Here is a 12,071-nt window from a genome sequence, read left to right as displayed (position 1 = left end):
GCTGAATGAAACACTGACTTTACATCCTAGTGTAAGATTATAAGACAGTTCTGCTTACCCCATCTTTGTAGATTTTTTTGCCTTCTTGTAGAATTTTATATTATCTTGTGAGGTTTGTTACTCAGACACAAACCAAGTATTACGTGTATTTTTGGAGCACTTTGTATAATTTTCTCTATTCCAGTATTCCATTTTGCAAATTTCAGTTGCTTTTACTCATATTTATTTCTGGTCCCTGAACTGGTCTTTTGGGTCTTCCCATTCTCTGTAGTAATTCTGAAAGTATCCCTAAAAACAAATCTGAAGTGACCCTTGAGTTCAACATGTTTGCCTTTTCCTACATATGACTGTTTTCTGACCTGATTTCTGGGACCTATTTTGCCCATTTTATACTGTTTAATACAGGAAAACATGTATAGAGTTATTCCAACTTAGTTTTAACGTCTTAATTTTTTGAATTACAATTTTCTGTTAGAACATTTTCTAGCCATATTTGGCAGTGTTGTATATAAAGTTGGATATTTGTCATTCTATTGTGTAAGAATGTAATAAAGGCAAACAGTATTACTTACAGGATGATAAAAAGAAAGGACAAAGGAGCTGGGCAGATGGCTCAGTCAGTAGAGTACTTGCTGTGCAAACCTGAGAACGGACATCATAGCACATACCTGGAATCCCAGTGTTCCAGGGCATTGTCAAGGAGACTCACATACATGCACATGAACTTAACACCCCTCCCAAAGCCGGTGGGGAACAACAGTTTGTCAGTAGAGAACTGGGTAATGAAAACTGAGGATATAGCTCAAGGAAGACTGGTTAAAGAAATGCTCATTATGTTGATTTTATTTTATGTTTTGGTAATAAAGATGAATGAGGTAGATTATCTGTTAAATTATGGTAATGCCCACAATGTATTAAATAAAAACTAAAAGCTTGTTCTGGACAGTCAGCTTTCCATATCTGTGAGTTCCACATTTGCAGATACTCCTAAGTGTAACTTAAAATCATGTAGTGGGAAAGAAATTGCATCTGTACATGTGCAGACTTTTTCTTGTTTTCACCTCTTAAGCAGTACAGTGTTACAGCTACTCACATTCTTGTTATATAACTTTAGATAGCCTACGTACTCTAGAGATGGTTTACATATATTGGAGGATCGGTATAAGTTCATACTTACTATATAACTTTAGATAGCCTACATACTCTAGAGATGGTTTACATATATTGGAGGATCGGTATAAGTTCATACTTACTTTATAACTTTAGATAGCCTACATACTCTAGAGATGGTTTACATATATTGGAGGATCGGTATAAGTTCATACTTACTTTATAACTTTAGATAGCCTACATACTCTAGAGATGGTTTACATATATTGGAGGATCGGTATAAGTTCATACTTCTATATAACTTTAGATAGCCTACGTACTCTAGAAATGGTTTAGCGTATATTGGAGGATTGGTATAGGTTCTGAGCAAGTTCTGCATCATTTTACTCAGGGGCTTGAACAGCCATGGCTTTTTGTATTCTGAGGTGAGGGTCCTGGGACCAGTGATCCCTGAATTCCTGACAAAGACTGTATACTATGCCGCTATTTTCTTTTCTTTTCTTTTCTTTTCTTTTCTTTTCTTTTCTTTTCTTTTCTTTTCTTTTCTTTTCTTTTCTTTTCTTTTCTTTTCTTTCTTTCTTTCTTTCTTTCTTTCTTTCTTTCTTTCTTTCTTTCTTTCTTTTTGGTTTTACGAGACAGGGTTTCTCTGTGAAGCCCAGGCTGTCCTCGAACTCACTCTGTAGACCAGGCTGGCCTCGAAATAAAAAATCTGCCTGCCTCTGCCTCCCAAGTGCTGGGATTAAAGGCGTGCACCACCACTGCCTGGCAGCTCTTTTTTTCTTTAAAGATATTTTTTAAGGTAGAGAAATGTTGGTAAATTGAGGAGCAGGTCAAAGGGAAACTTTTTCTTAATTGTTTTGTTTTTCTGCCTTAATTTTTCTTTGACATATGTATTTATATAACATTTAAAAATAGCAAAAATATTTTATTATGCTAAAACACATATAGGTGCTAGAAGTTGAGAAATTGACCCTTGTAGTTGATTTAGTAAATCTTTTTTTAACTCTTCTATTTTGTAATTCACTAAAGTATAGGGCAGTTGCTCAAACAAATAGAAGTGAATTTAATTTAGGACTGGGGTAAGTTCTTGTTCTGCCACTTAGTAATTGTGTTACTTTAGATGCGATAATAACTTACAGTAGCTCATTCATAATGAGACAGGATGTCCTTCTAAGGATTACTATGGGAATCAAATGAAACACGACAAATGTTTGTCAGCCTGTTCTTTCGGCAGATTTTAGCCTTTTCACATACAGGTCTTTATGTGTCAATTTCAAGCATTCCTTAGACATGAATTGTGTTCTGAAATAGAAGTCTTATTTATTTGTTTATTTGTGTATTATATTCACAGAATGTTTTCAGGAAAGTGAACATCTCAAGGACAGTCTTAAGTGTTGCTTATTGCATCTCTTTGGAGCCATTGTAGCCGGTGGGCAGGTGAGGACAGTGTTGAAAGTTAATATATAGAAGTTAACAGCACAAAAATCTCTCCATGGATTTATGTAATGTAGTCTGTGTCTTTATAACTTGATGCTTCATATAACTTTTAAATTTATATTTTGTTTAAGACTAGACTTCTTAAAATCTTCGTTAAAAACCTAAGTAACATTAACACTGACAATATTACTGGATTGGACAAATTTTGGTGATTTAAGTTCTTATCTCTCATGGATTTTAGTTACTAGTTATGATTTTAAAATGTAGAGAAAGTCAGCCTTATAGATGTGAAGAAATAAAATTCTAGCCAGTTTGATTTTCAGAGTCACGAATGTAGTCATTCTGCTGAGTATTTGCAATTACTAAATATATTTATACAACTATCTATGGATGTTCCAGCAAGATCAACTAATTTCACTGTTTACAAAATAGAATTTCTAGTTTTTCTGTGCTTGGTGTCTTAAAAAGTATGTTTCTGGCAAGTTGAGTACAATCACTAGTTGCCAATAGGCCAATAAGAATTTAGAGAGAACATTGTACATGTTTTCTTAAACCATGCAGTTTAAATGAAAGATTCTTTACCCTTTATGTACACTTCGTGTTGCATACTCATTTTAGAGTTTGGTAAAGTCCCTTATTAGAATTTCTTAAATGTCTAAAGTAAAATACATATCATAAAAGACAAACTAATTTGAAATTTGCTGAAATAATAAGAAAACAAATTTATGATATAGTAATGTGTGTGTGGTTTGGTTTTTTTGTTGTTATTTTTATTTTTTGTTTTTTTTTTTTTTTGGGTTTTTTTTTTTTTTTTTTTTTTTTGAGACAGGATTTCTCTGTGTAACCACCCTACCTGTCCTGGAACTCGATCTGTAGACCATGCTGACCTCAAACTCACAGAGATCATGTCTCTGCCTTCTGAGTGTTGGGATTAAAGGGATGAGCCACTGAACCTGGCACTTCTGTGTGTGTTTTTATGTGGTCCTCAGATAGAATTTATACATGCTGTAGGCAAATACTCATGCTGTTGAGCTATACTCCAGCCTCACTATGGCTTTTCATAATGTGTAAAAGAACAGTGAATATGGCATGTGCTACAATGCTTTCGTCAAAGCTGTGCAGGAAGCTGACAGGAGGACTCCTTGAGCCTAGGAGCTTGATGGGCCAACATTTGATAGGCTGTGCAGGATCTTTTATGTCATCACAGCTATAATAATAGGAAAGTACATAGAATTTTTATTGGTGACAGAATCACAAGTATTGCTCATATTGCTGTGCTTTGTTGTTTACATTTAAATTTGAATGAAATACTAAATTTCAAATACAGACTACTAGAAGTAAATATGTTTTTATTCAAGTTTATAGATTTTTTTAATTCTTGCCTTCTCCCCTTTCTTTCTTTTCTTTCTTCTTTTTCTTTTCTAAAACTTTCTTTTTGTTGTTCTTTTGAGACGAAGTTTCTCTGTGTAGCATCCCTAACTGTCTTGGAACTGCCTCTGTAGACCAGGCTGGCCTTGAACTCACAGAGATCTGCCTACCTCTGCATCTTGAGTGCTGGGATTAAAGGTATGTGCCTTTCTTTTAGTTAGGGTTTTACTGCTGTGAACAGAAACCATGACCAAGGAAATTCTTGTATAAGGATGACATTTAATTGAGGAGGACTTACTGGTTCAGAGGTTCAGTCTGTTATCATCAAGGCAGGAGCATGGCAGCATCCATGTAGACATGGGGCTGGAGGAGCTGAGAATTCCACCTCTTGTTCTGAGGGCAGCTAGCAGAAGACTAACTTCCAGGCAGCTAGGACAAGGGTATTAACACCCACACCCACAGTGACACACCTACTCTTCAACAAGGCTACACCTCTTAATAGTGCCACTTGAGTGGCCAAGCACACATAATCCATCACAGCCACTATGCTGGATTTCCCTTCTTTTCTTTCTCTGTCTTCCTGTTTTGAAATTGTAGTCTTTTATTTTATATGGAACATTCTTGTACATATAGCAAATTACATGTTTAAATTATAATTTTATTTTAAAACCTAGAATTCAATATTCTTGAAACTCTTTAATTTCATTTAAATATAAATTTTCATTAATATTGTGCATATTACCTGATCACTTTGAGTTTTTAGAACTAATCTTGTCTCTGTTCAGTAAGGCATCTTGGAGTCAATATTTAGATATTTCTGTATTTGAGAGCTCTTGAAAAGCCTCTTTTTTTAATGCCAGTAAGAACTTTTAGTTGCATAGCAACAGGAAGTTGTTCTTTATCTTCCAGTAGGTGATGAGAAGTCCTTATAATCCACCAGGAAGCCTAAGTGGAGCACTGGATACTGGGTTACAGTTTATTGTTTTGTTTGAATACTTTAGAGGCTACTGTTTTAGTCTCAAGTAAATGCATAATCAGATTATTTGATATATTTATGTATAATTCCTTTTTTTCCCCTAAGATTTTATTTTTGAGATAGGATTTAAAATCCCATGTTGGCCTTGAACATAGGTTCCTTCTGCCTCTTGTGAAGGTTGGGATTACAGGCACATTTTTTGTGCCAGTGTGACTGTTCCTTTTAATTAATGTATTTAATGTATCTAGGTATAGTCAAGTGTGTTTTCTAGTATGTAAATCCAGTCTAAGATTGGGTTTTCTACTGCTGAAATTCTTTCCCCATCTTTTCTATTTTTGTTTGTATGTATATTATCATACTATTCATTTAATGGTCTTCACACCCAGTTCATTTTCATATCTGTCACTTCAAGATAGTTGCTAAAATTTCTTTTTCTGGTCTATTCATTCTGTCCCTGTTTTAGAATCCAGTGTCTCTGTTTGACTTCCCAGTTGGTTTTGTGGACTTCTCTTGATCCTGATGGAAGGTAGCTGTCTTCCTGGGATGAACAGTTGTCTATATTTTAGCTTCTGGTGTGTTTGTTTGTTTTGTTTTTCTGAGACAGGATTTCTTTGTGTAGCCTTGGGTTTCCTAGAACTAGCTTTGTAGATTAGGCTAGCCTTAGACTCACAGAGGATTGCCTGCCTCTGCTTCTTAAAGTGCTGGGATTAAAGGTATATGTCACAGAAGCTGGCCTCTGCTTTACGTCTGCCTCATCACTTTGCTGTATTAGCTGATTTTCTTCTTTTAGATTCTTACCCCACAATTTTCATAATTTTCTCACCATTGTGTATAGGAATTGACTGATATACATGAAAAAATAAGAGTGGTATTGTCATTGACTGAGGGGGAACCTATTTGGATCTCTTTCACCTTTGAGCACCTAGAGACATATTCTTGCTAGAACTCAGGGGTTATGAAGTTCAAAGATAATTCTGTAATGAACACTTACTATGAAAAATAAAATAGATACCAGAGACTCTATGTATTGTTTTACATATAGAAACTACTCAAAATCTTTGTGATTAGTAAGTCAACTAGACCTATTGAAGTCAGAAAGTTGCTTGTTGGGTGTTAGGTCAGGATAAGGCAATCTTAGTTGACTTTTGAGTCAACTTGATGATATAAAAATGATCCTACCATAAAAGAAATAAATGTCTAATGACAGGTGTTTTCCAGAGCACTGTGCTAGAATTTTCCATTGACATATTTGCGTTTTCCGTCTGTGATTACACATAAGAGAACCTGCCATGCTTTGTTAAGAGTAAGGACACTGAGATTGACCTAGATTTGAATCGTGTGTCCATCCCACAGAGGTCAAGCTCAGAAAAATTATTTGTTTTTTGATTTACTTATTTATAGTATGGAAACAGTGGCACTTTCAAAATAGTTATGAGTACTAAAGGACACATAATCAAGGTAAATCAATGAACAACGTGGCCTGACTTATAAAAAGTAAGGGAGTCAAAATTGTATCCAAATTTTGATTTGCTGTATAATAATGAAATTATCCAAGCTTAATTTAGTTACTTTTATCTTTGAAAAAAACCCCTGGAGTTGTGGAGTTGTAGGTGTAGCCTAGTGAGACCGTGCTTACAGCATGAGGCAGCCCTGGGTTCAGTTCCTAGCACTTGGAGGAAAGAAAGAAAGTAAAAAGGTAGTGAACAGCTTGGAGGTAACGTGGTGGGTCTAGGCTCTGCAGGGACTCTTGATTCCTTCTGAGTGTCAGTTTGTTAGTAGCTGCTAGAGTTTTCACCCTAATGTTGTCATTTGGAACACAAAACTGGGGTCATGAAGAAGATCCTCAGAAATAGGCTATCACTCTCATTTCTTCTTCCTCCTTCCCTTGTCTTACCCCTTTTAAACACAAGTCTCACTGTATAGGCTTGGCTGGCTTGGAACTCATTTGTAGATTGGGCTAGCCTTGAAACCATGGAAATTTGTGTGCCTCTGCGTTTCAGGTGCTGGGATTAGAAATGTGCACCACTGTATCTGCTCAGTCCTTCTGTGTCTCCTTTACCAAACCCAGTCATTGTGACTGTAAAAGGGGTAGACATGTCTAGATGATAAACCTCACTTCCTGGGCCTTCGTAACAGCAGGTGTAGTAGGCTATATGATCTTTATTCTTGGTAGCCACGTATCCAGGAAAACATCAAGGATTCTAGTAAAGATTTTAGGGGAGATTGAATACTGACATCAGTACTTTCTTCCATAATATTATTTATTGCTTATTATTGCTAATAATGAGACCAAGTTACCTACAGACTATTGTAAAATTGTTTGTTAATTACATTTGTTTTTCTTTTGCATGACTATACAGTGAACCTAGGGCTTCACATGTGTTAGACATTGCATTGTATACACCCACTCCCAACCCTATTTTTTCCACAATTGAATTTTGAGACAGGGTCTCACTAAATTGGCTACACTAGCCTTGAACTCACTTTGTAGCCCGCACAAGATTTGAACTTATTGGTCCATTTGCCTTAACCTCCCAAAATAGCAGGGATTATAGGTCTGTACTATCAGGCTTGGCTTCATTATATTTCAACAGCGAACACTTGCTTAATATAAGGAGTTTCAGAAATGTTTGTAGAATCAGATAGTTATTTTATATAACTAAGTTATTTGAGACATGGATTTACGGTAAATAGCAAAACATAAAAGAGATTTAATGAAATTGTTTTTTATTTTCCAAGACAGGGTTTCTCTGTTTATCCCTATCTGTCCTGGAACTCACTCTGTAGACTGGGATGGTTTCTGCCTTCTAAGTGTTGGGATTAAAGGTGTGTACCACCATGCCTGCCTGAAGTTGATGTTTTAAAATTCTTGGTAAAAAAATTTAAATGCAGGCAGTGGGTGCAGAAACTGAGAACTATTCATGGGCTAAGACCCTTTGAGTGTCCTGGTTTACCCTCTGTTATATAGTTTATTTCTTGGGTTTTATATTTTCTAATGTAAAGGTTGCTCCAAGCATTGTGTTTGCTCTCCAGGCTCGGGGGAGAAAAGGAAAGAAAGAGGAAGAGAGAGAGAGAGAGAAAGAGAGAGAGACAGAGAGAGAGAGAGAGAGAGAGAGAGAGAGAGAGAGACAGAGAGAGACAGAGAGAGAGACTGAGACTCTGTCTATTTCATTTGTTTTAAAAAATAGCCTTTTCCTGATTTTTGTCCTCTGTTTTCTGAGCAGAACCCTCTTAACATGTTACTTTTAGCTGCAAAGGATGGAAAGTGAATTTCAGATTAGCAATGAGTAAAATAAGGCATAGATATGGATAACATTTGCATTGTCTTATCAAGAATATCTGTTATCAATTAATAACTGTTAATTTATTTAAAAGAAGTTTTGCATGATGTACTAATTATTTTTGTAAGTATACAAAACCGCCTTTAGGTTTGATTTTATCTTTTATTGTTTTTAATGTTTCAGAGGAATGCTTTGCAAGCAATTTCTCCAGCCACCATGGAAGTTCTTATGCGAGTTTTATCTGACTGTGATTCATGGGAAGAAGGAGATCCTGAGGAAGTGGGTAGAAAGAGAGAACTAACTCTGAAATGCCTTACACAAGTGGTGCATATCCTTCTTACTAGTAGCTCTGACCAGCGTCAGGTGGAAACCAGCACCATACTGGAGAACTATTTTAAGTTGCTTAATTCCGATCACTCAGCTTTACCTAAGCAGGGGAGGTCCAGGCGCTGGGAAAGCCAGTTCATAGCTCTGCAGATTAAGATGCTCAGTAAGTATTCAGTGAAGTTTCCCTCAGTTTATTTTTGCTTTCTTACTCTGTTTCTTTTAAAATATAGACCTATTAACAATGTTGACTGTTTAGTTCAGGTAATGAATATTTAGATTTTTGACTTCCAAATAATTAGTATGAAATTGTTTTGTTTACATTTTTACTTTATCAAGGAAAAGCTTTATATATATATTTTTAAAGTTTAACCCATTAAAGTGTCTATGCTAAAAGAAAATCAGTTATGACTAAAATTGCCAGGAGCTATAACTTTTAGAAGGTACCATTTGTAGTCTTTACTAGATAAAGTTAATTAGGTAAATGCCTCTAACATTTCTGTTCTTTAGGACAGATCATGTAGTCATCACAGAGGTCCCTTGTGTCTTTTTCTTTCTTCTTCTTTTTGTATCTCTGTGCAAGAATATCTGGTTTCTATGCTTTGCTAACTCTCTAGCCAGTTTATATGATTTCTTTTTCTTTCTTCAGAATGACTGACTTTGTTTTGGTTACAGTGTATTAGTGTAGCACATACTTTCCATCAATTGTTTTAACCAACAATTATGACGCCCACTCATTCTTCCCTTCTAATGGATGAATATGTGGGGATTAGATATGATTAGATATGCAGTAAAATTTCCAAAGTCTCTTAGCTCCTATTGAGCAGAACTGGCACGGAAAGGCAAAGATTCCTGACTACAGGTCCCTCCTCTGATTCACCAGCTTTGTGATCCTGAAGAGAGAATAAGTTATGCCAAAAAATGAGTGATATTGCAAGTACATCCCAGACTCTAGAATCCAGATTAAACATATCAGTTGGTTATTGTTTATTTTTATTGTTCATTTAATTCCTTTTTGTAGTTTTATTGTAGGCATGAGTGTTTGTGACAATAACTACAATTAAAATACACAACCTAATACAAAAAGAATGATGTTTTCCTTTACCTTAGTAATTTATGTTGTATAAATAGAACAAGTAAGATACAGAACCACAGCATGGCACTTCCTGTGAGACATCTTGTGTCTTGTGCACACTGAATTTAAAACTGTCATTGATAGAAACCATGATGACAGTTCAGTATGTTGACTGTATTCATTACAGTGGTATATATTGTCATTACACTAAACTAGGAGACTTAGTAAGAGAAATGAGAATAAAAGATTTGGTTTTTTTTTTTTGTTTGTTTGGTTTGGTTTTTTGAGATGGTTTTTCTGTGGCCTTTGCTGTCCTGGAACTCTGATGACCAGGTTGGCCTTGCCTCCCGAGTGGTGGGACTAAAGGTGTGCACCACCAGCCAGCTGAGAGTAAACCTTTTTATATCTCACACCCAGATATAAGAAACAGTAATGAATTGGTGTATACATTCATGTGTACATATATTAATTTAAAAATGTGCATAAAAATATTCTTGAAATGGTACATTATGTGTTTATATAAAAATTAAGAATCATTTTGTATAGTTTTTAGTTCATATGCTATAATGTCATTTTCTGTAGTTATTGTAAGCTGTAAGTTTAAAAATCTGTTTGAGGGCTGGTGAGATGGCTCAGCAGTTAAGAGAACTCTGGAGGTCCTGAGTTAAAAATCCCAGCAATCACATGGTGGCTCACAACCACCTGTAATGAGATCTAATGCCCTCTTATCGGGTGTCTGAAGACAGCTGTAATGTACTTACATATAATAAATAAATAAAAAACCTTTGAGCTGGAGTGAGCAGGGCTGGAGTGAGCAGGGCCAGAGCGAGCAGGGCCAGAGCGAGCAGGGCCAGAGCGAGCAGGGCCAGAGCGAGTGGGAGAAGGGAAGGGGAAAAAATCAGTTTGATTCTCTGTTGGATAGAATTCTTTTTTATTGGAAACTATGACATTTTTCATGCCAGATATCCTTTGATTTCTTGATTGGATTGTCATTGCAGTAGGAAACGAGGGAGAAATGTTATCATTGCTTTTATGGGTTATGTATTCATTTTATAGTGTTTAAATATAACTACTAAATATCATAAACAGATAATGCCTACTAATAGCAAATCAGATACAGAACTTGATACAGATACAGAACAGCCTTTTAGATCACCTTAGCAAGCTGCTGAAAAATATGACAGTCATATTAAAATTGAAACTAGCTTGAATTATAAAGTAGTTTAAAATGTTCATTTTTCTTAATTACAGCATTTGTTTTTTGTTCATCTGTATTATCTCCCAGTTAATATAATCTGTTCTGTCAGCTGAAAGATCTAACTTTAAAAATAATAGCAATAGGTGTTTCATCCCAAATTTTTACTTTTACATGAGAGATTTTGTTTTTATTTTTATAGATACCATCACAGCTATGTTAGATTGCACAGACAGACCCGTTCTTCAGGCCATTTTTCTCAACAGTAATTGCTTTGAACATCTCATACGACTTCTACAGAACTGCAAGGTACTTTATTATTATTATTTTTGTTTATGAAAATTTGTTTGTTTGCCTATCTAGTTATTTGTATGTGGGTATGTACCACAGCATGAATGTGGACAGTCAGAAGGTAATTTGTGGGAATTGATTCTATTCTTCTTAGCACATGGGTGTAAGGATTAAACTTGGGTTGACAGGCTTGGCAACAAGTGCCTTATCCTCCTGAGCCATCTTGCTGGCATTGTTTATGATTTTTAAAAATGTTTCTTTTTATTTGGGCGTAGTAGCACATGCCTTTGATCTTAGCACTCAAGAAACAGACGCATGTGGATCTCTGTGAGTTTGAGGCCAGCCTGGTCTACATAGTGAGTTCCAGCACAACCAGAGCCTTAGTGGGACCTTGTCTCAGGAAAAAACAAAACAAAGGTTTGATTTGATTCAGATTTGAGCACATCATTACCAGAATTTTTATTGTTAACTTGTATTTTCATTTCATTATATAATCAAGTTTTATCTTTTTAAACAAATAAACTGATTTAATTATCATTATAAAATTAGAACATATTAGTATATATGTATACATACCCTATGTCACAGATTAGAAAAATGAGACACAAAGGTTTATACTTTGTCCCAGATCTCTGATCCAGTGAGACCCAGATGTAGGACTCTGGCCAAGGCTGTCCTCTCTCAGGCTGTGCAGTCATCACTGGGCACTCTGTCTCATGCTCTCACTTTGCTCAACGAGGCAGAGGGCATTCCATAGTCGTATACCCTGGTCTAGGAACTAGGCAAATATCTAAATCCTTCAATCTCAGAAGAGCCCCTTAAAGAAAGAGCTACTCACTATCTACATGGGGATAAGCTTTATCTTGGTTGAAACTAGAATTACATTGTTTATAATTATCTAAAAGTATTAAAATTCATGTGAATTTTTTGTATGATGACATTCAGCTTAGGCATTGATACACATACTTGAGATCATTTAAAGTCATAATTTGCTTCTGGTTTCTTGCCTGGCTA

The 12,071-nt window shown here is 35.6% G+C and overlaps 1 protein-coding gene across 5 annotated transcripts in view; it reads left to right on the top strand.

The window, feature by feature from the left end:
- The window catches only part of Nbeal1 (neurobeachin like 1), a 150,752-nt gene that overhangs the window by 36,358 nt on the left and 102,323 nt on the right, over positions 1 to 12,071 (top strand). For 4 of the 5 annotated variants that reach the window (XM_076931826.1, XM_076931828.1, XM_034498971.2 and 1 more), the window contains exons 8-10: positions 2,462 to 2,547; positions 8,356 to 8,662; positions 10,969 to 11,075. In XM_076931826.1, the coding sequence (XP_076787941.1) occupies positions 2,462 to 2,547; positions 8,356 to 8,662; positions 10,969 to 11,075 (500 nt within the window). The remainder of the gene's footprint in view (positions 1 to 2,461; positions 2,548 to 8,355; positions 8,663 to 10,968; positions 11,076 to 12,071) is intronic. The other variant, XM_076931829.1, reaches the window with a different exon arrangement.

This window comes from Arvicanthis niloticus, chromosome 3 (assembly GCF_011762505.2).
Source record: "Arvicanthis niloticus isolate mArvNil1 chromosome 3, mArvNil1.pat.X, whole genome shotgun sequence".
NCBI lineage: Eukaryota > Metazoa > Chordata > Mammalia > Rodentia > Muridae > Arvicanthis > Arvicanthis niloticus.
This window is presented reverse-complemented; position numbering and strand designations above follow the sequence as displayed.